General features: G+C 54.0%; 2 protein-coding genes across 2 annotated transcripts; both read right to left on the reverse strand.

Moving 5' to 3' along the window:
- Positions 1-2,652: 2,652 nt before the first annotated feature.
- LOC132246605 (maestro heat-like repeat-containing protein family member 2B) lies at positions 2,653-19,314 on the reverse strand. The gene is made up of 29 exons (XM_059719933.1): positions 19,249-19,314; positions 18,711-18,810; positions 18,162-18,202; positions 17,684-17,822; positions 17,051-17,109; positions 16,302-16,409; positions 15,850-15,969; positions 15,494-15,616; positions 14,397-14,549; positions 14,020-14,046; positions 13,694-13,773; positions 13,173-13,308; positions 12,927-13,022; positions 12,456-12,560; positions 12,143-12,266; positions 11,626-11,735; positions 10,968-11,120; positions 9,659-9,813; positions 9,217-9,361; positions 8,535-8,731; positions 7,768-7,905; positions 7,455-7,566; positions 6,761-6,907; positions 6,263-6,442; positions 5,530-5,682; positions 4,937-5,071; positions 4,595-4,697; positions 3,717-3,782; positions 2,653-2,892 (listed from the first exon to the last, which is right to left on the reverse strand). Exons 1-29 carry the CDS (start codon positions 19,312-19,314, stop codon positions 2,711-2,713), a joined length of 3,453 nt encoding a protein of 1,150 aa, XP_059575916.1. The 3' UTR covers positions 2,653-2,710.
- LOC132246460 (maestro heat-like repeat-containing protein family member 2A) lies at positions 18,796-26,696 on the reverse strand. Its single transcript, XM_059719595.1, has 11 exons — positions 26,534-26,696; positions 25,138-25,277; positions 23,986-24,108; positions 23,193-23,355; positions 22,696-22,794; positions 22,096-22,247; positions 21,494-21,637; positions 20,519-20,611; positions 19,986-20,055; positions 19,249-19,842; positions 18,796-18,810 (listed from the first exon to the last, which is right to left on the reverse strand). The coding sequence occupies exons 1-10, from the start codon at positions 26,565-26,567 to the stop codon at positions 19,700-19,702; spliced, it is 1,161 nt and encodes a 386-aa protein (XP_059575578.1). The 5' UTR covers positions 26,568-26,696; the 3' UTR covers positions 18,796-18,810; positions 19,249-19,699.

Genomic DNA, 26,696 nt, shown 5'->3' on the forward strand with positions numbered 1-26,696 from the left:
TGGCAGCCCCAGTCCAGCGGGAAAGTGGAGCGTATGAATAAAACCTTGAAAAGACATCTTACAAAAATTTGCCAAGAAGCCCAACTCAAGTGGCCAGAAGCTTTGCCTTTAGCTTTATTACGGGTAAGGGTGGTGCCTCACTCTAAATTGGGATTAAGCCCATTTGAAATAATGTATGGAAAGCCCTACCCACTGAATCTGCCTGTGAGTGGTGAGCAGCAACTACATGTGTTAGGGGAAGGAATGGTCAGAGAATATGTATGGTCGCTGGTTTCTGTTTTGTCTTCTATCCATCAACAGGTACGAGACGTGTTGCAGTCGCAGAACAAGTTTCCCGCCCCAGAAAACCAGTTGTCACCTGGGAGCTACGTAATCGTGAAGGACTGGAACGAGGAGCCGCTTCGGGCCAGATGGAAGGGTCCATATAGGGTACTCCTGATGACTCCAACAGCAGCCAAGCTCGAGGGAATCAAGACTTGGATACATTCCAGTCGCCTAAAGCCGGTGGCTGGACCAGAGCAGGAAGAAACCCCTGTGGACTATGGGACCAGAAGCAGAGAACAGTGGAAAGTGGAACCGATTAAAGACTTAAGATTCCTATTCAAAAGAAAAGAACTTTAAATAATTTGTCAATTTTGTTCCTTTTGATCAAGTTTTACAGCACTCATTATGAAATTAGTCAGGATTCTCTTGTTAGGTGTCCTGGCCTGCACACTCCTTCTCATGGTAGGGGAGGGCCTTTTAAGACATAAATTTGATTCCCAGGAAAATGTCTGGATCTATCTGGCCTGGGAGGTTTTAAATAGGACAGATTTCTGCTTAGCAGGAGGGACCAATACTCGCCTGATTTTTACTTCATGCTTAATTGCAGTACCGACCCCTTTGGAAGTTTTACAAGAATATACTATGCTGAGAGATATAAATAAGGAAAACACCTATCAAGATATGTATAATTGGAGAGCTATTGTGAAAAATAGAAGCAGAAACATGTTTTCCTTAGGGGTCCAGGTAACAGCCAGCGTTTCCAAATGCTTCCTAATGGTCAATTGTACTGGTAATTGCCTTCAATTGAACCATGGTGAAAATATCCTCTGTAATGAGACCAGTCAAGTATCCTATGCATATGCACATACCATCCTCCCTCGGGGATGGTTTCTGGCTTGTGGGAAAGTAATATATTCGTACCTCCCGGCAAACACTACTGGGGGACCATGCACCGTGGCCCGGGTGATCGCAGTTATCCCAAGGAAATCTGATATGATGTATACTGAACGAACCTCCCTCGGTGGGAGGTATAAGCAGTCATACACTGCTCTCACCGCTGATTGCGATGAGAATGATTCCCCTGGGTTGTTATCTAAGGCTGAATATACAGCATTAGCTGTATCCATTGCAGGAATTCCGGGCCTCACGGTGAGTAATAGCAGAAACCTTAATGCAATCGCCTGTGTTCTAGCAGAAGGACTAAACGCCACATCCCCAGCTCATTCAGCCCTGAATGCTGAGCAGAAACAATTAAGAGACGCTGTCTTGGAGAATGGGGCCGCTATTGATTATCTCTTACTACGACACAATCAGGGGTGTGAAGCTTTTGGGGGAATGTGTTGTTTCAATCTCACAGATAATTCTGTGCTAACTGAAGACAAGGTTGGTGCTTTACAACAACTAGCACTGGCATTAAGAAAATCAACTGGTCCAGACTTTTCCTGGTTAACTTCCTGGATTCCCAATTTTGGGTGGTTGAGACAGTTATTTAGTATAGTTGTCCTTTTCTGTATTATAGGTATAATGGTTTGTTGCTGTATACAATGCTTGCCTGCTTTCACATCTATTTTTAAGCCTAAGGTTAATCAAATGATTCTGCAAACAAGGAAAGCTGACGATACCAAATTTGTGTTACACCAAATTGAATGGAGCAATTCTAATAATTATTAAAATGCTCCAAAGCGGGGAATGTGAGGTTCTACAAGATAAGATTTTACTGGGGGAGATTAAGATTTGAGAACACAGCATGTAGGCTGCGGAAGACTCCCAGAATGCCTCCCTGACACCAGCAGGATAATGTCTCCCTGACACCTGCAAGATAACAAGAAGTTCAGAAAAACGTCTCATTATAATGCTAAAAATCACCCCCCCCCCCCCCCGGGGCAGAGCAAAGTATGTTAATGAAACATACATGTATGTAAATGAGACACATGGCTAAAACACAGGTATAGAGACATGCTCAGGAGAGAATGTCTTATGTCAGTGGGGGGTTAGGAGGGGTTAGGGGGCTAAAAATAACCTTGTGTCGGGGGTGGGGGATAGGAAAAGAGCAGCCCCACGGCTGGGGCCAGTGGCTAGGCTTTCCAAACCCCAGGGCTATTCTGGGAACTGTACAGAAGTTCAGTTAGATCAGGTGGCCATTTTTAACCCAATCTATCCTCCCCCTAGCATCCCCAAACATCTGTTCCTAGCCTGTCTGCCCGGCAGAGTCCCACCTTCTGGTTACCGTGTGGTAACACCTATTCCCAGCTCGCTGTCCACACAACCCCACCAAAAGGCAAGGTACCCAAACCTGACCGTAAAGCCCAAGCCAAACAGACTCCTGAAGCTACAAGGCTTCACCCTCCTCTCTCTCTGCTGTGCTCAGGAGGAGAAAGGCAACAAGAGTCAGGAGAACGCAGAACATAATTTATTTTTGAACATATACAAATTCAGGAGCTTGCTTTTAAATGGAGCGGGGCCTTAGGCACCCAAAACAGAGCAATGAAGTGATATAGGGAAGGGTATGCCCATGGTTTTCCTCTTCTTGCAATATGCTGCCCCAAGGGCTTTTAGAAATAGCCTCTGCAACCTGAGTGGCCACATCTTGGACCTCCTGGGAGGTGTCCTGTCCCAGAGTTTGCAGAGCTGGAAGGAGAGAGGGACACATTAGTGAACAGACACTTCCACCTCCGGGGAACACTGGTCACACATGCTGGCAGCGCCAGAGCAAGGCCATCCCTGGGGAACAGGGCTCTGGTGTGATGTGCGGGTCGGCAGTGCACAATGGATGCAGTGTTTCTCCCATCATCTCATCACCAGCATCTCGAACAGCCCCAGACTTGTGGTCTCTCTGGGTCCCAAGCTACAGAAACTTTCCCACACAGACATGGCTGTGGCTGCTCCATTGGGATCTTCCTGTATTCCCAGCCCAGGAGAGATGCTGATTCTGGTGGGCACTGAGCAGCTTTGCTGCCCATGGAGGAAGGCTGAGATTCTCAGCAGCTTCCACTGACAAGATTCTCCTGCCTTTGTCACCGGAAACCTTCCCAAGAGCTGCCATTGCCAAGGGGATGTGACTGGGCACTCAGACCTGGTGTGGAACAGGCCTGGTTCATGTTGGTCTGCACCTGATGAAGGAACTTGACAGACAGGCTGCCCAGGGGAGGATTGGCAGTGGCATCCAGTGGCACTGGCTACAACTTTCCCCAACCTGAGGGACCCTAGGAAGCCAAGTGAGGCCGGGGCCTGGGCAGGACAGTCAGGAGGTGCACAGATTCAGCTCCTCCGTGCTGCACCCTGCTGCTCCAGGGGAATGTGAGCTGCCTGCTCGGGGCAAGGCTCTCTTAGCCTATCCTCAGGGCAGAGCGGATGAACTGGGCTCCAAAGCACAGGGAGGGGTCGGTCCCTGCAGCTTCTCAGCTCCTTCTGGGCTCCGGGAGGGAAGTGCAGGGGCTGGATTTCTTACTTACAGCTCAGCAGGCGTGCAACCTTTATCTGTCCGGCACTCCTGGGGGCAGCATACTCCAGAAGGATACCTAAGCACACAACAGGGAGAACAGATCAGCTCCCGTGGTCAGGACACAAGGAAAACTCAGTCGAGGGGAAGGTTTTTGGCTCCCCTGTGCTGTGTTTGCCATCACAGGTGGGTTGAGGCCAACAGGTTCACTGTTGGGTCTCATTATCTAAGTAAAGGGCTGGGAGCCAGGAAGAAAAGGGCAGTCTACGCACAAGCTGCTCCCAACAGCTCTAGTAATCCACAGAAACCTGCCTCTTTCCCTGGGCTGCACTGGGGGTGGAAAGGGCACCAGGAGCCTCTCAGCACCCTGAGCACAGGGGCAGGCCGAGCAAGGACCCAGCCTTCCCTGACAAGCTGGGTTGGACATGCAGGCGGACACAGCCTCCTTCCCAGGAGGAAGAGAAGCCCAAGGACTTTCAAGTTGGGCTCAATACGGGCGTGTGGGGATCTCTCTGACAGGACTGCTCCCAGGACCAGGTCCCTGCACCCAGTGGCCCAGGAGGCCTGTGCCCCTTCCCAACTGCCTTCCTCATGAAGTGGTGCTAAGCAATTGTAAGCTGTGCTGGATGACCATGTCCCTGACACGTCTCCATCGCTCAGATCTACTGAATCACAGCACAGGGCTTGTCTGCCACAGCCCCCAGCCTTACTGTCCAGTTGACTCCCTCTCAACACCAGCCTTGCAACACTGGGAGCATCATCCTTTCCAAAGCCTTTCAGGGGAACCTGAGGCACGGGCTGACTAACAGCCTGATCCTGCTCACCAACAGCATTACCTTTCCTCTTGGGGGTGAAAGGGAGAATGAAAAGGGTCCAGGCATCCTCTCTCACCTGTAAATTGGATGGCTGCCATCTGAATTTCTGGCCACGGGCTTGAGTAGTGTCCCTGGGCTGCCTGGCAGAGACCCTCCAAAAGAGCAGGTTTTTCTCTGGCCTGGAGAGAGCCAAGGACACGTGAGCTCCCTCCGGTGAGAAGTGCTCTCACACCACATGCTGGGACTGATCAGGAGGAAACGGGAGCACCAAGGGGCTAGAAGGAGCAATCTTGGTTTGTCCCGTGCCTCCAGGTCCTAGACCCGACCCCTGCAGTTATTTCCACTGTGCCCCAGTTCCCTCCCCGCATCCTATGAGCCCTGACCTCAGTCAGCTCCTGCCACTCACAAACTCACTCACCAAATGCCTGCAGACATCCCTCAGCAGCTGTTCCTGCTTCCCCTGCTCTGACCCCTGGGTATGGAAGGCCAGGGCTGCCTGGACCCTTCTTAAGCCCAGGTAAGGGCAGCACAGGCCCAGCGTTGTTCTGCACTCCTGAAAAACACAGGCACATCAGGTCTGTACTCCCTGCTGACTGCTGAGCTGAGGCCAAGGTTTGCCTCTTGACCCAGGACTGCACCCAGGCCAGGAACAGGATGGCCTGGCCAGGAGGTGACTGGCACTAGGCATAAAGGAGTGGCTGCGAGCAAAAGGACGACTTCTCCTGCCTTTCACATGGCACCTGCAGGCAGCAGCCGTCTCCCCCTCAGTAAAGCCAGGCAGGGAGATTTCCTGCATGCACAGGGGGGTCAGGTGTGCAAGCTGCCCTGGACCTGGGAGGCAGTCCCGAGCTCAAGGAGGTGCCTGCATGAAGCTGCCTCAGCGGGGAGGGGAGGGGAGAGGAGGAGAGGGGAGGGGATGGTCACCACTGGACACAGGAAGGGCAGAGTGCCCCTGGGCCTGGACTGAGGAGACCTGGCGGGACTAAGGAAATCAGTGTCACCGGTTCTTACCTTGGCCACCTGCGGGTTGGGGTCCTCCAGGTGAAGCAGGAGTGTTCCCAGGCTCTGCCTCACCTGGTTTTTATAAAAGGCTTGCCTTCTTTTCATGCAGCCTGCCAGGGCGCCGAAGAGGGAGAAAGCCACGGCGTGAAGACCGTCGTTGTCCTGTGGCCGAGAAACCCCCGTGTGGTCACAACCAAGCCTTTCTCTCATGGGCCTGGCACAGCTCCTGCCAGGAGCCTTTGGCTTCCAGCCTGCCAGGTGGTGTGCCAGGAGGTGGGCTCTGGCAGGTCCTGCTCCAGGCGGGCTGCCTGGGAGCCAGGGCACTCAGCAGAGCTCGGGGAGCAGCAGCGAGCCTCGTTCCTCGAACATGCGGGCACTGGGGGCTCCGATCCTGAATCCCAGCAAAACCACACCCCCCACCCCTGTGGTCGCTTGTCTCTGCCCAGCTCTGCTTCCGACTCAGGAGAAGTAACACAGCAGAAAAGAGCCCCAGAGCCCTACAGAGCCCCGTGACCCCAGCTGCAGCCTCGCCCCGTCTCCTGAGCGTCCCTCCCTGTCTACAAGGGCCCTTCTGTCATCCCATTCTCTTCACTTGCTTTTCCTCCTGAAAACTCATCTCTTCCACAGAACTGAACGTCTTCCAGTTTGGGCTGGATCAAGGGGCAGCAAGTGCATCTCCCACCTCTGAAACGGCCCCGAATGAAGAGCACTGGAATGGGGGTGGGGAGCGCTGCTCACTCACATGGTTAAAAAAGGGCCTGATGTGCATAGCTGCATCCTCAACCAGGGGCCCCGCATCCGTCCCCAGATGTTTAAAGACGCGGGTGAGTGCCCGCATGCCCTCCTCCCTGATCTCAGGCCTGGCAGGAACAAATGATGCCTGGAACAGGGTCTCCACGACGGCCTTCTGGTGGGTTTTTAACTGTAAAAACAGAAGACACAACACACTGATCAGTGCTTACGCCCCTCACCTCTGGGCTTTCCCATTCACAGAGCGCTTGGCACCTCATCTGACCATGACCCCATGGCTCCATTCCCATGTGCCTGTGAGACACAAGGCACCCGCTTCTGAACCAAAATTACACTTGTCACACCCAACTGTCTCCAGACACACCACAAGGGGTAAGACAGCAAAACTGCATACACTTCCAGTCCTTGCACACCCTCTTGGCCCTGCCTCATTGTTTGGTCTCTACAGCCGAGCTGCGTTCTAGAGATTGCAGAGCGATTCCAACCTCACCTGCTCAGGGGCACCGTACACGATGTTGCCTAGTCCTCTCGCTGCCATTTGTTGGACAAGGTTATTTGTGTCCCTGGCTTGCTGCTGAAGTAAAGAAAGGACTGCCTTCAGGAGCTTTTCATCTTCAAGGACTGGGTCACACATAAGCTAAAAGAAATCAATGTGTCTGTGAGATCCAGCACAGTCATTCTCAACAGCCCAGCCCTGCAGCAGAAAAGTAACCCATGCCAGAGCACAATCCCACAGACCACTGCGAGGAAGAGCCTCAGCACACGGTGCACTCCTGTTGGACATGGGGAGGTTTGTCTGCTTAGAGCCAGGCAAATCATGAAAGCAGGGGCGTAGTCTAAACAGGAGAGATGATGCCGATGCAAGTCGATTGGGACATTGCTTGCTTTAGAGCAGTGTCTACCTGGGATGCTGGGTGGCTATAGAAGATGCAGGAGCTAGGACCAAACTCAGAGCTGCTGGCTAGGATGAAGGCTCAGTAGGGGCAGGTCTGTAAGGCAGTCCTTGTCTACCTCTCCTTCACATACAGCAGAAGTGGCGATGCAGGGGCCAGGACAGAAGAGAAACCTCTCAACCGCATCCAGTGATCCTCCCTCCTAGGAAGGGGACCAGGGGACTCCCCAGGGAAAGAGCACAGCAAACAGCCGCCTTTCCATCAAACTGCTTATTCTCTCTGGGGCCTTACCTGGCTGATGAAGGCCGTACCAGTCACACGGAGATTTTCCGTTGGGGAACTGGCCCACTTCAAGACCTGCCCTATAAATTGGGGCGTTATTATTCCCAGTGGGAGAAGAGTCCTGCAAGAGAAAACCACTAGTTCTGGGACCGGCTGGGCACTGCCAGCACCCATTTGCTCTGAGGCGGCAGCTCTCATCGCTTGGAGCACGAGCTCTAGGTCTCCAGCCCCACACAACCCTGCATGTTCAGCACAGAAAGTTCCCCTCCACCACTCGTCCCGCTGCCTAGAGCACAGATGCAATCCAGCCTGCCTCTCCTACCTGGCCAGCTGGCACACCCCCTCGTGGTGTGTCTGAGGGCTCTCAAGTAGTGGCCAGGTTCCTGCTTTGGAAAGGTCTGCAGCCACTCTCTCCCCCAGGCCCTTTGATATAGTGCAGGCCAGGGTCTCCATAGAAAGCCTGGGGAGAGAGAAGATTTACAGATTTACAGACCCTAACGAGATGCTGCGTCCAGAGCAGAACCAAAACGCCCTGTCACTCGGGGGCCCGTTACTTAGATATTTGCTGCGCAAGGCAGGCAGCTCAGATCAGACTGATGCTGCCATTTTTTCTCACGCCTTGCAATCCCGACAGGGACAGGGAGGGCAGGGCCTTGCACTAATCAGTGCTGGAAGCCAGACGGGACGCGTGGAGGCTCTCCCAAGCCAAATGCACTGCGGAAAGAACTGGGCAGCCATTTTTCTCTCCCTACAAGGACAAAGGCCACATGTAGAGCATGGGAGCATGCAGAAGTCACATGCCCAGGTCCCAAGCACCGGGAGCCCAGCGTGTGCTGGTCACTAATGGAGGTTGTGAAGTCCCTGGGCTAAAACTGCCAGTCCTGTCACAGAGGGCTCAGACTGGAGGAACAAATAGGCCCTCCCAGCCTTAACATTTCACACTCTGTGCTTCTCAGACAACCCCAGATACTTTCAGCTGCCAGGACCAAGGCAGCTCAGCACAGCCCTTGGCAAGGACAAGAACACCTTGCAGGCAGCTAGACTGAAGTGAGGCCAAACCTGTGAAACCAGGTGCAGCCTACTCCTTACCTGCAAGGGTTGCCCACTGTGCACACCTGCCCCTTTTGCAGCTGCCTCCGCCGGATGCTTGCTGTGGGCATCGGCATGTCCTGCCCCACGGTGTGGCCAACTTGCTCTAGAAGAGCACACAGGAGCTCGGGGAGTAGCTCCCTCAGGACTGAGCTGGAGTGCATGGTAGTCAGCATCTCCAGAGATGCACATGTTGCCTGAAGGGATAGAGAAGACCAGAGTCAGCCTGGGGAAGACACCTGGAAATCCATAACTCCAAGACTAAAGGTCTCTTCCCCACATCCAGGAGAGCTCAGAACAGCTCTGGCAGCAGCTCCCTTCCCAGTCACATCCCCACGCTCCCAGTCACATCCCTTCCCAGTCACTCCCTTCCCAGTCACATCCCTGCACTTCTGCCTGGGAAGTGCAGAGGCACCAGCAGCCTGAACGCAGAGCTGCAAAGCAGAAGGAGCCTCTCGGTTACACAAGTTCCCAGTTCCAAAGTCTCATGGAGTCAGTCAGCCACGCAGCATGAAGCTGCTGTGTTTCTGCTGCTGATGGAAGAGCGGGGGCGACCCAGGGGACAGGACAGCAAGGGAGAAAAGCTTGCCCCACGACCTGGCATCCTACCTCAAGCTCTTGAGAACCAGGACTCTAGCCCTCAAGGGGGAATGGACAGAGCTGGGCTTGGGCTGTCACTTACTGCGAGAGGTCCCAGGGCTGCAGTGCCCTCAGATGGGCTACCCTCTGTGCCAGCTGGATAGTGGATCTTCTCCAGAAGCAAACGGAGTATATGGAGGGTGGAGACGTCATCCCTCCCCAAGGCCCTCCAGAGCTCAGAGGTGTCACTGCAATTGAACACAAATTACATATGAGCTGCAGATGCTCCTGTGATGTCATGAAGCAATAGGACACTGAAGCAAAGGCCAAGGGCTCTCCTGGCCTAGGACGGGGTTGGGGCACAGTCATGTCATCTGCCAATGCCGTTAGGCACGAGCCTGGTATTTCCTACCCAAACACAGTTGGACGTTAACTCTTACCAAGTCACCCAAAGGATCTGCAGCTGATTTGAAACTCTATGGGCTTTGCCAGGCTATGGGATGTGTGCGCGCCACCAGGCACAAGAGGTAGGGAGTGGCAAGTACCTGTCCATTGGCAGAGGCTTGGCAAGGAGGCTGGTGATCACTGCCTCTAGGTGAAACATGGCAAGAATGCCAACGCCTTCTAACAGGAAGCCTCGCATGGACCTCTCCTGCATTGTTGGCATCCGTATAAAGATAGTGGACAGGATGTCCGGCACCTGGAGAGAAAATAGCAAGAACAAGGGTCCCTTTCTCATTCAGCCAGCACACTCCAAATCAAGCCCTCCCTCAGTTTGGCAATTTGCTGCCATCTTAGAAATTCCTTGCTTTGAGGGACCAGTGTCCAGACACTGCTGCCTCCGGCTGATCCTAAGAAGTGAGCACGTCCCTATGCCCCTAGTTGGGGTGAAAATGGACACCATGACATGTGGGCAGACACCAACCAGCCTGCACCCCCTCAGCCTTTCCCTCACCCATGTGCACACACCTACAATCTAATTGCATGTCTGCCTGGGACCCATTTCTGCCTGACCTGCTCACACAAACACCCCAACAAATATCAACACCTGGGGGTAGTTTGAAGAAGCTAATTTTGACCTGCTGTGTGGATGCTCAGCTCAGGACCAACAAGCACCGCCAACGTCAGAACCCCTGTGAGAATCCCTGGGACCGCGAGCAAGATGATTGTAAGTGTAATTTTTCCAGGTGAGACCAGCTCTGCTGGAACTGCACACTGGAGTTCACACTTCTCAGTTCTAACTGCACCTCCCTATTCTGCACATGGCCGGGCCTGCGGGACAGTAGGTCCAGCTGCCCATAGCCAGTCCCATCCAGAACAGGGAGAGGGTGGAGGCTGCAGTATCTCTAGCATACAGTCTTTCCTGCACCCTGTTCCCAACCCTGCAGAGAGGAGCAGGATGGAAAGAGCATTTCACATAGCCTCTACCAAGGCTGGGAAATGCCTGAGGATACACAACCATCTCTAGGTCCTGCCTTGCTGTGGACCCTTTGCATGGTGTGGCACTGAGGGAAGTGTGCATCTGTTCCTCATGCCTAAGCATGGTGTTCCAGCCCAGCCACAGCCGGGTGCCTCAGGCTCCTTGTTGCCCTCTCCTGCTGTATTTGCCCCACAGTCTATGTTTCCAAACCTGCTGGGGCTGAAAGCTCTTCTAAGTAATCTAGGTCACTGTGTTCTCTCTCTTGGATAAAGCTGATCTGCTCTTCCCCCCCCCCCCCCATCTCTGGCTAGCAAGGGAAATGGAACTTGCTTCATGTCCAGGGATCAACACTAAGATTGCTGTCCGCTCCACATGAAAGCAGTGTTTGAAAAGCACAAGGCAAATGCAGAAAGCCTCCTCAGCTTCAATTTTACCTCATTCAGAAGGGCATCTCCATTCTCCCTCAGGACTGCACAGAACCAGTGGCCTGCTGCTGTGGCACACGTGGGGCTGGCAGAAAGCATGCCATCCATTATTGTCCCCACCAAATCAAGGGCCTGGGTGGAGGGCAAGAATTTGCCAGTGACCTGGAGACAAATAGAAAGAAGGGAAATTGCACTGAACCCCAGAATTCAAGACAGATATTAAAGAGTGGTGCCGTGTATAAGCTTGGGCCTTACGGCAACATGGTGCATGTGCAAGAGGTGAATCCTGGGTTTGAACGTTCCACCGTTCTTCAACGGAGAGAGCATCAATTGACAACACAACACAAACACAGCCAAGCTGCACCTCAGGATAAGTTAAAATGGGCACATGAGGAGACCAAGTCCTGGCTGAGGCTCTCACTTGGATGCTGTACTGACAAAGGTTTGTTCTTCTGTGCAAGGACAGAACTATCTGCCAGACTTTCTAATCTTGCTCTGACTTATTCTTTCTACATGGACATGGGCAAACAGTGGGTGAACCATATGTGTCCCAAATGCCTCCCCCATGCATGCCAAAGAAAGAGATAAACCACGTGTGAGCAAAAGAACGGACAATGAAGGACACCCAGCTCCCAGAGTCTCCACACCAGCTTCTTGAGCCACTGACCTTCGCCATTTGGCAGGATGATGTCAACACAGCCTCAGGGCTGGCAGCTTTGAGCTCCTCCCGGAGACCTCTCAGCTCCCCCTCTGCTGCATCCATTGTCCTGGACTGGCCTGGAATGAAAATAAGGAGGAAAAAGTGCTGTAATGATGTCTGAAACAGAACCGTGGCTCCATGGAGGAACCATGTGCGGTGTCATGGGCAGTGTGGTCCAAGGATGATGTTTGAGGTCTGAGTGACTTCAGTGGGGTCAGAGGTGCAGCGGGATCAGAGCTGCTACAATCCTCTCCCCATTTCTGCTAGGCGGGCTTCTTTTCACACTTCCCAAAAGAGGGTCAGGCCCTTCACACCACGCACTTCTTCTCTCCTAAGAGGAAATCTTCCAAGGGCCAGTCATGGCCCTTTTGAGGTGCTTTTCAGGTGTCATTAGACTAGCAGTGAATGGACAGAGCAGACGAGTAGGCATTACCAGAGGGAGAAGAGGGGCAGAGTCACTTGCACCTACTCAGAGTGCCCTTACCTTGTAGCTGCAGAAGGCAGAAAATGCAGTCGGCGGCCCACAGGCGGGATGCAGCAAGACAGCTGCAAGTGTATGGTGCCAGCAGCCCCAGCAGGGACCCAAACTGCTCCAAAGGCTCTTGTAGCTGAGAAAAAAGGAACAAGAAATGAATGACGTGTGCCTGTGTCTGGCTAGAGTGATATTCAGATGTATGATCCTCGGAAGGTGAAAACAGGAATGCATCCCTGTGGGGCCCTGTCTGCTAGGGGAGCTTTCTACATCTCAGGGTGAGGCTGCCAGGAGGACATCAAGGCAAGAGTTAGACCATACTTACTCTGCAATAGACTGTCTCCTGATAGGCAACAAGGAGCTGGGAGCTGGCCTGCAAGGCCCTCTCTCTCTCCCACTCCTTGTCAGAGAAGATCCACGGCTCAAGCAGCTGTTGGGAGAGCAAACTACTGTCAGAGGAACTTTTACAACAGCTCAGAGGACCCATTTCAACAGCACACATCACCATCACCACTGAAATCCCTCCAAGCAATCTGCTTCTTTTATCAGCTGGATACACCCCAGGCAGACTTGAATTCCCCTGAAGCCAGAGCAGCTGTTGAGTGACCATGGCACAAGAAGATGCAGCTACTAGGGATGTCAATGGGATGCAAGGGAATTACTATGCATTGCCTCAAGGACACCTTGGGAGACTCCCCTCTCATTTGCCCTGCTGAGGGAAACCTTCCTCCCTGTTTTTTGCCCCGCTTCCCCTTCCCCAGGAAAACAGCTCTGCCTGCTCCTGCTGGCTACTCACATGGACCATTTCCATGAACCAATTCTCAGCGGGGTCTTCTTCAAGGAGGCCCCTCATGAGCTCGCCCAAGGCCTGCATGGACAACTCGTGCAGTGCCTGCAAGCAGGAGATAGAAGAGGGAAGCTCAGGGCCAGCGGGAGCATGCGTCACAAAACCCAGAACCATTCTAGGGAGGCCAGGGGTGACTGCCAGGACCCAGAGCAGGCTGGGGAGCAGGTCCCAGCAGGTGATGCTGTCTAGGTGTACCTGTACTTGGACAGCGTCCTGAGAGGTCTCACCCTCTTCCCTCAGCTGCTGAACAGCTGGAAGAGGCAGCAGGCATTTTAAGCAGTCATCCAGGATGTTTCTGTTCTCATCCCGATTTAGTGAGGGTTTCACCTTGCTGGCAGAAGAAAGAGAGGACGAAAAGCCCTGTCACACTGACTGCCAGCCCCAAGGGAAAGTGGGTGCTAAGATATGATCTGAACCTAGAACCCGAAATCCAAACCCCGCTGGACCTGGCAGCTGACAAGCTCCTGGCACTCCCCCCAGCCACTGCTAGCTGTCCCACAACCACCACCACCACCAAGTCTTTCAAGTCCAAATCTCCAAGTGGACCAAACACATTCAAACCCTCTGACCCCAGCTGCAGTGAGAGCAGCCTGTGACCTGAGCCCTGCAGGTGTCTCAGCTCCAGATCTGATGGGAAGAACAACGGAGGATTAAGGAAGGAGCTCATCTCTGACCAGGGCATCCCAGTGCCAAGGGCCAGGGCAGGAATCACCTACCTCAGGTGCTTAATGGCAAGCATGGCCCTGAGGCGAACAGGAGAGGCCAAGGAATCCATTGGTTCCTCTTTCATGAAGTCCTAAAAGGCAGAAACGGAGACATGACACAGGGGAAATGGATGTGGGAAGCAGAGAGCTTCCCCCCACAAACCCACCAGGCTGCCCTCCCAGGTGAGCCATAAACAGAGCCAGGGCTGTGCTGGCTACTGCCCCAGGATCCTGCTCAGGTCCAGCAGCAGGGACTCCCGCCTGGGGAAGGTCGTTGTGCCTCCTGCAGGTGGGGTCTGGGAAGAGCACAGGCAGAGGTGGGGTCATTGAACATTTACCTTATTGACAAAGTTGATGCCAAGCACCTGGGAAGTGAAATGCAAAACAATCGTCAATGCCTGGACGGCTCCAGACTACAGCTCCCTGCCAGGTCCAAAAAAGGGCTGGGCTGGGGAGTGTTGAGCAGTGCAAGGGCATGAATGCGTGCCCCCCTCCAGCGCAGGACAGGATGTCAGGAGCGTCTATCCCAGCACTCTCCATGCATGGGTCCCTCCCACTGCACATCATCCCAGAAGGATTAACATGGATGCTCATCACAGGCGTGTGTTCAGGGGGAGGATCAGACAGTCAGAGCCTCTCTAGGCACCCAAGTGCAAAGGAAACATCAGTCCCATGGCAGGCCTCTTCCCGACATGGTGCAGTCCCAGGCTCTTACCTGGCAGCTGGTCATGTAATACTGCAGGACCTTCCTGGTGAGATCATGCTCCACGCAGGGGAGCAGCTGTGTTCGGGGGGCATGGACAGCAATTCGGCTGTAGGCCAGTATCAAGGCCCTGTGGGTCCTGGCTCTTTTCCCTTGGTGATAGTCCTGCACAGGGTGACATGACACTCACACCAGGGCTTCCCATGCCTTCTGCCCCCCAAGTAGGAGTCACTGCTGACCAAGGAGTTGCCCAGCAGCAATACCGGCTCTCCCTGCCACTCACAGGAGACCCACAGCTCTGACAGCACCATCATCAGTGCTTTGTTTCAGATGCCTCATCTTCTCTGTCCTGCAGCCTGGGTGACTCGGGCAGAGAGAGCTGCAGTGCCACTCTGAGCCGTGGAAGTCGGGGCAGGGGCGGGGGAGAGTTTGTGACCCACAGGAACTGGGGCAGCAGATGCATTGTGCCCAGGGCCGCCTCATGTATTTGGCAGTAAGGAGTCCCTGGGCACAATGCATCAGGAAGGCTGCGGCAGGTCTGTCCGTGTGAAGGAGGTGGCTCTGCCTGTTGTGCTTTGCGCAGAAGCTGAAGCTGAAGCTCTCGGCAGGTGTTTGGGGCACCGTGAACGCCCTGCTGGATGCGGCCTGGACCCAAACACCTGTCAGCGCTGAGGTGCTCAGCTCAGCCATGGTGGCGGCTCCGCTGGGCTGGGTGAGCCCTAGAGGAGAACCTTAGGGCCCATTTTACAGCATTTGGGGCATGTGGATTATGCACTCGGAGCTGGTACTTTGAGGCTGGGCAACAGGGCTCATGTCTCCTCTCCCATGGCTAACTGAAAGATGTGAGAAAGACACAATCTCTTTCTCTGGGTGAACATCAGATGTAGTTGCCTCAGTGCCTGAAAGGGGCTGGTTAACTGTTGACTTATTAACCTGGGACATGAAAAACCTGAGTAGTAGAAACTGTGTTCCCCTCTGTATCACTGGAGACCTGATGTGGAGCATGTTCCCTGGGAGAGGGCATTACCAGGGAGAGGAGCCACCGCCAAGCTGCTCTTCTCAAGGGTTTCTAGGGGAAGGAAGTGTGAGAAACCCCCCAGCTCCATTACCTGCAGGCGGCCGACTATCCCAGACACCTGCACTTTACTCAGAGCCGCACCAAAGTCCTCCATTGTGCCCAGGGTGAGGTCCAGGTGGCCCTCGGCTGAGAATGCCAGGATGGTCACAACGTGCTGGAAGCCAAGAAACGCACTGGGGAGTGAGCAGGGCTGTCTGGCTGACAGACCCCAGAGTCCTCCCCATCTCCCTGATACTAGAACTGCCCGTCCGACCCGCAACAAGTCAGGGGGCTGTCTGAGGGAAAGGACAAGGGAAGGCCAGGAAGCAAACAAACCCGAGACACAAAGCAACAGAGAAGTGAGGACACGGGAGGACCTGATATGTCTGGAGAGAACAGGGTCCTCACCTCTCTCTCAGAAGCGTTCATGTAATCTGTGCCCTTCAGAGATTTCTGGAGCTGGGATTTCACATGGGCAACATCCTGGCAAGAGGCCAAAGTGGTACCAAGTGCCTTATATAGGAAACTCTGAAAGAAGGAGACCACCCACCAAAGAGCTGGGAACACAGCAGCCTGCTGGTCAGGACAAGAACTGCCCAGAAACACACCCATCCCTAGGAAGGACCAAGAGAGTCCAGCCCCAGCACCCACACACCGAATAACTGGCCCCACTCTGCAGGAAAATGGCAGCTAAAGGCAGAGAAAGAGCCCCAGGGGAGAATCCCACTTCAGCTCTGTGCTCCCTGTGATCAAGAAAATAGAACGGAAAAGCGCAAACTGTGGAGAGAAACTCTCTGCAGCCTCCTGCCACAGCACCACCAAACAGCTGCAGAAACCCAGCCGTTGCCAAGAGCACGCACCTTCTCCGGGGAGGAGCAGGCATAACTGGCTGTCTGGTGCTGCAGCTCCAGGCTCAGCTGACTGCTCCAGGCATCGTCAGCAATGCTCTTCAGTGTCATGTTCAGGAACTGAGGGCACAAGTGAAGGGAAAGAAAGGGTTGGGTGCATGGGCTGAGTCTCTGTCGTCCTCCTCTTCTTTGCCCTTTCTAGCACCCGAGTCTCACAGGGAGACTTGGCAGCCTTTGGAGAACGCTCCAGGTGGACACCCTAGGATCTTCCTGCTTCTTGCTCTCCCCTCCTCATCTCTGCCCAAGGATCCTTCACAACCTGGACACCAGTGGACAGAAATGTGGAAGAGATTGTGCCAAGAAACCTGTCCACTGGGGAGAGATTGTGTAGAGGGGGGAGGCTGGATCAAGTCAAAAAGGCGCCATGGGCTCTACAACGGGCACCTCCAACTGCCAGGGACTTGAGTGCTTTGTTGTGTTGAACTTGCATTGTGATAGGACCTGGGAATTGCAGAAGCCCCCAACCAAGGCCTCATCTCCTTCCATTTCTTGAGCTCAAAGACTGTACGGAAAGGCTGGAGGATCCCAAATGGACAACTCTAGATGCCAATCCAAACTCAAGGACACTGGCAAACCTTCCAAGTTGGACTCTTGCTGGGTTATTGACTTTCATCACCTCATTTCCCTGAGGCATGAGGGAACCCTCCCTTCTCAGACAGCCCTGGCTGGCTGCAACAGCAGCTCTGAGAGCCACCCTGTACCTTCAGCAGCAGGTGCTCCCACCACACATTGTCCTGGGAGGTCTCAGGATTTCCTGAAGCTGGGAGCCAAACAAGAAGGGTGTCACTGCCATAGGCACTGAAGAAGAGTCTTAGTTGCCTCCCTGGGCATCAAGTCTTTAGCAACTCCTGCATCCGCACCCAGTCACCTCCTGGGATCCCAAGGTCACAGGCCCTGCGCTCTAGTATATACCCTGCTGGCATGTCTGAACTTTGTGCATGACCAGTCCCTGCAGAAATGGCCATAAGGGGCCTGGAGGGTGCTCAGCACCTCACGGATGTGCTCGGCACAGCACAGTACAGGACTGGGCTTCGTAGAAAGGCAACATGAACAGAGGTTTCGTCTGGCAACAGAAACCTCCCAAGAGTTCAGAGAACTGCAGGAGAGTGGTTAATCTGGTGGAGCCCTTCATGGGCAAACCCTACCCTGGGTCCCATCAACCTCCATGTTGTCAAGCCCCTGGATTCGCGCCCCCTGGCAAAGAGTAGAAGCTCTCAAGCATGTGATGCTGCAGAGGGGGACCGGTGCCACGGGGGGCTCCAGGAGGCTGCAACCTCCCCTCCCCTCTCCCTTTCCATTCTGCAGAGATACTGTGCTCCTTCCTTGCTTGTTACCTTCAATAGTCGAGAGCAGGATGGGAATCTTGACCCTCCACTGCTCTCCAACAGCAGGGTGGATCATGCGGTGCAGAGCCCACAGTGCCCGCAGGGCAGAATGTGCGCGGCTGCTGTCACCCAGGGCCGAGGCAACCACCTGACAGCACGAGAGAAACAGGGGCTCAGCTCTGGAGTGGGACTCCATGGCTTTCTTTAGGAGGGAAACTGGCCTCCACCATACATGTCCAGAGCATTCAGCAATCAGACAGAGGCTGAAGTGCTGTGCTAGGCTGATCCTGCATGCCCCTCCGCAGGCTGCGAGGCAGGGGCAGAGCCTGGCTCTGCTCTGCAAAGGGAAGGGAACTGTGCCAGCACAGGGCAGCGCCGAGTGTGGGAAGAGACAGAGCGTGCTCCTCCAGCTAAGGCTACAGGCACGTGTCCCCACACCACTGACCCTCCCCACACCTCTGGCAAGTACCTCTCCAGGGCTACTCACCAGGAGTCGCGCCAGCAGCCCCTGAACCTTAGGAAATGTGGCTGGAAAGAGAAAGAGAGCATGGCCATGTGGGACTACTTTGGAACTGGGGGGGTGATGCTGCTACAAGCCTGTCCATTCCCAATGCACCCGCCCGTGGCTGCTCGGGGAGCTGGGCACAACTGGCACTTTCATGGCACCTTCCGTGCCTGGATCTCAAGGAGCTTTACCAAGCAGCCTTCACTCCCAGCCCCTCTGTGAGGCAGGCACTGCTCAGTCATCATTGGATGAGTGGGGAAGCTGAGGCAAAAAGGCCCTGGGATTCCCCTGTGGCACAGCATAAATCTGGGGCAGCTCTGGCTTGGAGGAGCCCACATTGCCTGGCTCTCCCTCCCAGCTTGGAATGACCCAACTGGCCCTCCCGCCTTGACCCTGGTTCTAATGACTCAGCCTGGCACTTCTGAGGCACACCACACTCCTGCTCAAGACAATGGCAGGCTTCAGCCTGCTACAACAGAAGCCCCAAGTCCCCAGCATCCATTCCTCTTACCATTTGGCTCCTAGACAAGCTGGACTGCTTGAAATTATAGGCCACTAAGTCCCAGGCCCAGTCATCCAGGCCCTGCACACTGAGCAGTGTCCTGACGAAATGAAGGACGGCCTTCTTCACCTGGAGGGGAGGAGAGGACAGATTGGAGTCAGGACGGCCCTTATGCCCTAATGGGGGCAGGGACCGGCCATGGCACAAACCCTCCCTCAAACCTTGGAAAGGATGACAGGGAAGGAGAAGGGTCCCCAGGCCTCCAATTTTATTTCTAGGGTTTATAAAGAGGCAAGAGAACTGCGTGTCTTTCCTACTCAGTAGTCCCATATTGGCATCGGAGGGAAAGCAGATCCCCTGCCCACTGGCAAACTGATGTCACTTCCCCAGATCCTGACTCTCCCCACCTCTGGAAGCAGAGGGCCAGGCTCTCTGCACTGCCTTCCCTGAAGACGCGGATAGGGAAGAAAGGTTTTCTCTACAAGAGAACCAAGAATCTGGGGTGGGAATTTTGTGCCAGGTCCATGTGCCATCCCCAGCACAGCCACTGCTCACAAAGCACCTCACCTCAGTGCTCTGATCACCAAGCATGCACCTCATGGCCTTGACTACAGCACATTTTTTCTGGCTCATCTCGGGCACTGGAAGGAAAAGGAGGGCACAATATTGCTGTGTTCTGGGAGCAATCCACAGCAAGAGGCACCCGGCTTGCAAAAGACCTGCTTGTGGCGACCTGCACAACCTCCTGTCTCTACTTTGCAACCTGGGAAAGTCTCTTGGGCCATAAAAGGGCTCGTTAAACCTCTCGACTTGAGAGTGCTGCCAGGAGAGGTGTCCGAGCAGGATTTGGTCCCAGCATTCCTGTGTCATCCAGCAGGATGCAGGGTGCTACTGGCCCTCTGGGACCGAGCAGCAGAGGACGGAGGTCTGACTCTAGCTCTACAGCCAGGGCTCTTGAGCGCAGCTAGAGCAGGACAGGTCATTCGGCCTGGACAGTCCTAACTCAGTTCCTGAAGGGTCAGCCAAGACAGCAGTCAGCACATTTGCTCTGGTCATACTTACAGTCAGCAGCAATGATGCCGCTAAAGATGGAGAGGGATGCCACGCAGCTTCCCTCTTTGTCAGTCTTGAGGCGGGAGCCCACAAAGGAAATAAATTGGTCTGGGGAGAGACAGGTTGCAGGGGAGAAGAGCAAACCTCAGTGGCCTCAGCACTCCTCGTTCTCATTCCCCTGTCCAGGGTTTGGCACAGAGCAGGGAGGTTTGAAGGAAACCCCTATGTCACTTGGAGCCCCCTCTGCTTACCCAGCAGGCGGAGACAGTAGAACACCTTGACCTGGTTCTCTGAGCCCGGCAGCTGTGCGATATCACACACCTGTGGGAAGAAGGCAAGGGATTCTCCATAGTCCCAGCTGGGTGCAGGTGAAAGTGTGGAATGGATCCTGAACTCCCACTGTCCAGAGTCCAAGTCCCAGGAGACATCACTGCTATCACACACAGCAAGAGCCAAGAACTCAAAGGTCCAGACCATAAGCAAGAGGGGACCCTGATTTCCAAGTCCCTTTAGCAACATGGCTGCTTTTGGCTGGACTCGCACCACAGGGTTGATTGTTCGGGTCCTGACTTGGTAGGACAGAGGGATTTGCATGGAGCCTCCTATCAGTTGAACTGGACTGAGGGAGACAAGGAGGCCACCACCTGTTTTCTTCTTCTTGGGCAAGCAGAGACGTTGCCAGCAGAGTGGGGCTTGGCACCTCCATCAGCTGGGTCTGTCTGGGTAATGGGACTTGGACCTGCTGGGCCTTGGGATGAGCGGTACAGAATCAACCTCCCCTTACCTGGGTGTGCAGGGCAAAGCAGATGCTCTTGAGTTTCCCATCGGGGAGAGGGACCTCAAAATCATAGGCTACCTCCAAGAGCTGGCTCAGACTCTGCAACAGACGGTGAAAGTCAAAGGGAGGGTTAGAGAGGAGAACCGTGGAGTGAGCAAGAGCAGAAAATTAGTGAGTGAGAAAAGATACCTCACTGCCCCATGCTTAGTGCTTATTGCTTTGGGGCTGGAAGTTTCGACATCTGCAAGTCTGGCCACACCACACTGTGCTGTTTGAGCCCCTGCCCAGTCCCCTGAATACACCCCACCTGGATTACCACTCTCTGGAGATTCAGATTCCTTCCAAAGGATGCCAGGAGGAGAGTGGGTCCCACAGCCCACAGGTGTCGTAGGCCCCAAAACTGACCGCAGAGTCAGGCCCAGCCAGCATCTGCCCACACAGCCCCAGGGACACAGGACAAGGGAGCACAGAGCTGAAGTGGGATTCTCCCCTGGGGTAAACCTGTGCTGCCTCGGGGGGCTGCCCAGGTGCAAACAAAGACAGAGCGCAGGAGACACGCTCCACAGGCAGAACCACTGTATAACATGCTCCACTTCTGTAAACCATAGCAGGGAGCCCCAAATCTCCATGCTTTAAACTGCCAGGCCCTGACCATAATCCCTGCCAAGCCCAGAGGGAGCAGAGCGAAACTCAGCTGGAAGGAGTGGTCTGGTAGTTCATTTCTTTTGTCTCCCCTTATCAGACTTCCTAGAAAATGGAAGCGGCATTCCCATCATAGCCATGATCTACAGACCCGGCTGCTGTGAGTTTAGCCTCCAAGTGTAGGCAAGGCCGATCCGTTAAGGGGTCTTGAATTGCACCAGGAAAGCCCCAAGAGCTACGGAGTTCCTAGGCCAAGTCGTACATGCACGCACGTGTGCCAGTGCGCACACCCACGCATACAGACAAGTGCCAATGCTGGTTTCCCAGGTGGCATCTCACCATGGTGACATGAAGATTGTCGACCCCTCCCTCGTATTGCTGCAGGAGACAGGGGAGCCTCTCAAAAACAGTATTGCGATGCCTCTCATGGTGGAGAAGGAGGCCCATTGCGGGTCCCAGCGCCTTGACCGCAGCCTGCTGCAGCTGCAGAGAAGAAAGGCAGGACTGAGTCCCTCCGGCAGACTTTCCAGGAGGTTGCTCTGGGTCAGGAAGAGGCACAGCTTTTCTCCTTCTCATATCAGCAGTGTCCTTGGTCCATCATTGGACCAGCCCCGTCTGCATGGTTCCCAGCTACGGCCGTGGGATATGGCCCCGAGGCTGGCTCCCCGCTGTGCTGATGTGCCCAGATTCATGTGCAAAGAGAGCAAACTCCTTGTTGCCATCCCCCTGGGCCCCGAAGGAGTCATGCCCAGAAGGAGCTCCCAGTGCCCACTGGCACCCATTAGTGCACGCAACTGCACACTGCCTGTGGGCAGAGCAGATTCTCAGACACGTGATATGAGCCCCGGAGACTGGGTCTTCCCTGCCAGCACTGTACACATAGGCAGAAATAGTGAAACGTGACAGCTGTGCTATGGAGCTAGAAAGACAGCAGCCCTCACCTCCAGGTCCTCGCTTGTCAGCCAGCTGCTGCTCATGAGATTAAAGAAAGGGAGCACATGAAAACCATAGTCGGCTGCCCGGCAGCTAGGGAACGGGCTCTCGTCCCCGACGTGAAATATCAGGTTGGCAGCCTGGGCAAAGCCTTCCACAACTGCAGAGGGGGAGAAAAGACAAGACGTTTGCACAGGAACATTGGAGTGAGGTGCTGCAGGACATGCATGCCTGGTGGTCATGACAGTGTCCCGGCAGCCTCTGTGCTGCTCAGGGCAGATGGAGAATTTGGGACAGGTGGAGCACGGACCAGGGGCTACAACTAGGATTCAATCTGCACCATCTGCCCCAGGGCCTAGAGGCAGCTCCAGCCTCGGTGATGGCTCCTGGGAACTACTCTGCAAGGGTCATGAAGGGCCCAATCCTGCTCACTGCTCAGAGCCTCCAGCCAGCCCAGGGAGGGACGGTTCTCCACTCGTGGTTGGATCAGGCCCAGGAAGTGCAGTGGAGGCCCCGCTTGCTAGTGCGGGACACTCCAGTAGGGCCCAAGCTCTGTGTTAGGCCCTGGGTGCCCAGTGGGGGCACTTGCAGGAGGGGCTGGCACTCACCTCCACACAGCGCCCGCTTCATCTGGTCGGTCTCCACCAGCCTCAGCACAAAACGCAATTTGCTGAGCGTCAGCACAAGGAAGGGCTCAGACCTCAGTGCTGCAGGATAAGGATACATTATGCAGTTAGAGACATTCCTGTCCACCTGCATCCCTCACTCTCAGGGTGAGCAGCACAAAGGGGCTTTGAAGATGTCAGAGGAACCCCACAGTGACTGCCCCTACGTAGGGCAATCTTCGTCTGCTGCCCTCCCATGCCCAGATGCAGGGCAGGAGGAGGGAGTGGAGGGTCCTGCCCACCTGACCTCCACTCCTTCCTGTCCTGAAGGCCCTTTCAGCTGTTACAGAAGTTAGTGCTGGCGCCTTAGATCCAGGAGCCAGATTCTTTGGGCCCCAAATCCAGCTCAGTTGTGATGGCCCCATTGGACAGAGTGGTATTTATCCCCTCCCTCCACAATCCCTGATGAGAGCCCGGAAGCAAGGGAGGCAATGCTGTACCATAGGCTGAGGCCACGTCGCCCAGCGTAATCAAGAAGTAAATTGGAGGGAGCTCCATGATGCCCACGTGACACTGCAGCTCATACATCACCCAATTGTAAAAGGTGCCGGCAAGTGCCACGAGGGTTTTTCCTGCAGCCAACTGCACTTCATCATTTTCTTGCTAGAATAAGAAAAGAAAACTGGAGCACATGCCCGATGCACAGTTTAGACAGTGGTAAGTCAGGCTGGGGATAACTCTGAAAGGGAGGGAGAAGGATGCATTAGCCTCAGCTCCTCCAGTGGCCCAGTGCCATTTCATCCTTGGTTCCAAGCAAACTCTCTTCCCCACCACCTACCAGCCACACACTGTACTAGCTGCTCCTGAATTCACTACATGCCCCTAATAATTCCTTGCATGAGATCCCTCACTCCTAAATGCCCACTGAAACACTTGGCTGAACAATGTTTCGGCTCTGGTTGGCTGGCCAACCGCAGAATTCACCTGGGCTGTAGGACACAGCTTCAGCATGGACCAGGAAGCTTCTTGGACAATGCTGTCCCCAGCAAAGCACCTATGCACTCTGGTCTTTCTCAGCAGACAAGCTGCCCCATGTTTCAGAGGAGCTCAACACCGGGCTGGATCGTGTTCCTGCTCTCCAGAACCATCTGGAGAAGCTCTGTCTTGAGCAAGCCTGCAGCCTCTAAGCAGGGTCCATGCAGGAGATACACCATAGGCCCAAGCTACATTGGACCAAACAAACTATGCATAGAGTCAAGTCTTGTGAGGAGAAACTGGGCAGAGCTCACTCACCTGGGTCTCCCTCATGTCTTTGGAGGCCAAGTGGATGATCCTCCTGACAAGGTCCCTGTCTAGGCTCTTTATGTCCCCCTGCAAGACTTCCTGCAGGCTGGAGTAAATGGTGACTCTTGTCTCCTGGGAACACACCGAGAAAGAGAACAATGGGTTTCCTTTGGGACCAGTGCCAGATCATCCAGGACTGTGATGTTGGACATCAGTTACCCAGGGATTCTTCTACAGCCACGCTAAGGGGGACCTTGCTCCTGGACAGGAACACAACCCAGGGTGTCTTGTGTTTGTCCTCTCATGCAGATGTTTACAGCTGGCACTAATAAGTGGGGAGTGTCAGGCACTGTGAGGGCACAAGGTAACAGACTGGCGGGAGACACAGAAAAGTGATCAGAAAAGCAGTCAGATGCATCACAGGCACTGTCACCCCAGTGCACTGGGGAGGTGGGAGTGACTTGCATTTCTTTCAGAGATGGGGACACCAGGGGAGTGACAAGGAGCTGTCGGGTGATCCTGAGCAGCAAATGTAGCAGGAGTTTGCCAGGCAAGATGCTGCCAAAAACCATTGTGCGATTAGTTCTGTTACTGAGTGAAGAAGGGAGTTGAAATATTTGTGAACCAGGTTGCGCTAAGCCAGCCAAGCCATACTTGGATGACAACAAATCAGGCAGGGAAAGTGTGTTGCCCAGGGTCTCTAGGCAGAGGCTCAGCACCCTTGGCTGTATTCCCAGTTCTTTTCCTGACTCGCTGGGGGACAGTGGGAAAGTCACTTCACTTCCTGGGCTGAGGCTTTCCAGTCTCACAAGGCTGCTGGGAAACTACATTTCATATCTCAATGCTGTGAGATACTTGGAGGAAGACACTAAGGAGGCTCACAGCATTATCTGTAGGGTGAGGGCTTGTTTGAATGTGGCTTATACCATATCTATCATCCACTGGGGAGGGGGAGATGATGCCCATGTGAGCGTGCCCTGATATCATCGTGACATCACAATATAACAACAGGGGGCATGTTGAATTGTGAGCTTTAAAAGGAGAGCAGGAAAGGAAAAGACCCAGCAGATGGACAAGGACCAGTTTTAGTTGGGGTCCCACCCTGCACAGCCTGGAAGGAAATGCTTAGAGCAGCCATGTGACACAAAGCCATCTCCTTACCTCCTCCTGTTGGAGTCTCTCCAGCAGAAGGCTCACAGTAATGTCAAGGTCCACGTCTGCCTGGCCAAACTCTGGGCCAAGATTGCCCTGAGCTTGATCCACCAGGCATCTCGCTGCAGAGGGATCACTGATGGAAAAACCTGAAATGGAGGAAAAGGATTCTGTTGATTTCCGTTGTTCTCGTTCATCACCACCCACTAGCAGCTCTGCTGGAGCCAAACCCTGTAGCCTGGCTACAAAGGAAAGGTTTCCTAGCACAGCAACAAGGGGAGAGCTCTCCAGGCCACCCTTCTGGGCTGAGGCAGCTGGTACTGCTAAAGAGGCACTTTTCTTAGTGCAATTTAGTTCTGCCAAAAATCCCGTCTTTGCCAATAGGGTGGAGATGATGCTCTGGTGTTAGCCAGCATCAGAAGCTAAAAACCTATAATCATTAGTCCTGTGCGCAATGGCCACAGCTGTACCAGCCAAAGAGGCAAGAGTGGACCTGGTCAGGGAGAAGATGCACCTTCCCCTTTCTCCCGCTCTGTTATGCTAGGAGATTTGCTTGCAAAATGGCCCAGCCAGTGGGAAGGGGAGATTACTGTGATATTTGTTTTCTGGAAAATAAGGGAAGTCATGCAGACAATAACAACTCTTTTCTCCTTGGCAATTAGTTGGAGAATTGGGATCACATACCCAAAATGATGGTTTAGGGACGTTTTTGAAAGCAAGGTTGCCTATAAGCATACCTGGGATAGGGAGGGGCTGTTTAAATTAGAGAGGTTCCCCAACAGCCATTCTAATTAAAACGGCTCACCGTCACATCTATTAAGCACCCCATATTTGAACATTGCCATTGGAGCACTTTAACTAAAGCTTATTCAATGAGCTTTAGTTAAAGCACCCCCACAGCCATTTTAAAATGTGGCGGTGGGGGGCAGGGCACTTAAACCACATGACAGTGAGGCAAGGCTGGAGCGTTTTAATTAGGAAGTGGAGCAGACTCGATTAACTGAGCCTGCTCCAACCGGTTCTAATTAGAACGCGAACCAGCACGTCTATAGGCTGCCGTCATGCTTCAGCTTAGCTAATGTATGCAGAGACACCTCACACCACCCACCTGGCTGCAAGGGGGACAGGGTCAGAAATACCCCGGGGATGGAAGGAGGCCTTTCCCAGAACATCTAGCACAGTCTCCAATGACTGGAGGCATGCCAGTGTCCAGAGGCTGAAGGCTTGATCCTGACCTGGTCTCGATCACCCAAGCTGCGGTCCAGGCCACCAAATAACAGTGGTTTGCACAATTTAAAATCTAGCTCTAGCAAAACTGATTTGAGCTAATCCAGCTATTCCTTGTGCTTCCAAGAAGGGCTGTGGGACTAGAGATTAGGCATGGAGAACATCGTGGGGATCTTACCTCTGCTGGGTAGTTTCAGATCGATGACTTCCATTGTTCAAAGTCGGCTTAAACAAGCTTTCCTTCTCTAATGCGCTGAGCAGCTCCTATCGCGAAGGCGTCCGGAGGCACTCAAGGCTCCAGGTCCAGGACCCAGGAAAGAGGTGAGCCAACAGCCTTTGTG

The sequence above is a fragment of the Alligator mississippiensis genome, chromosome 16, assembly GCF_030867095.1.
Source record: "Alligator mississippiensis isolate rAllMis1 chromosome 16, rAllMis1, whole genome shotgun sequence".
NCBI classification, from domain to species: domain Eukaryota; kingdom Metazoa; phylum Chordata; order Crocodylia; family Alligatoridae; genus Alligator; species Alligator mississippiensis.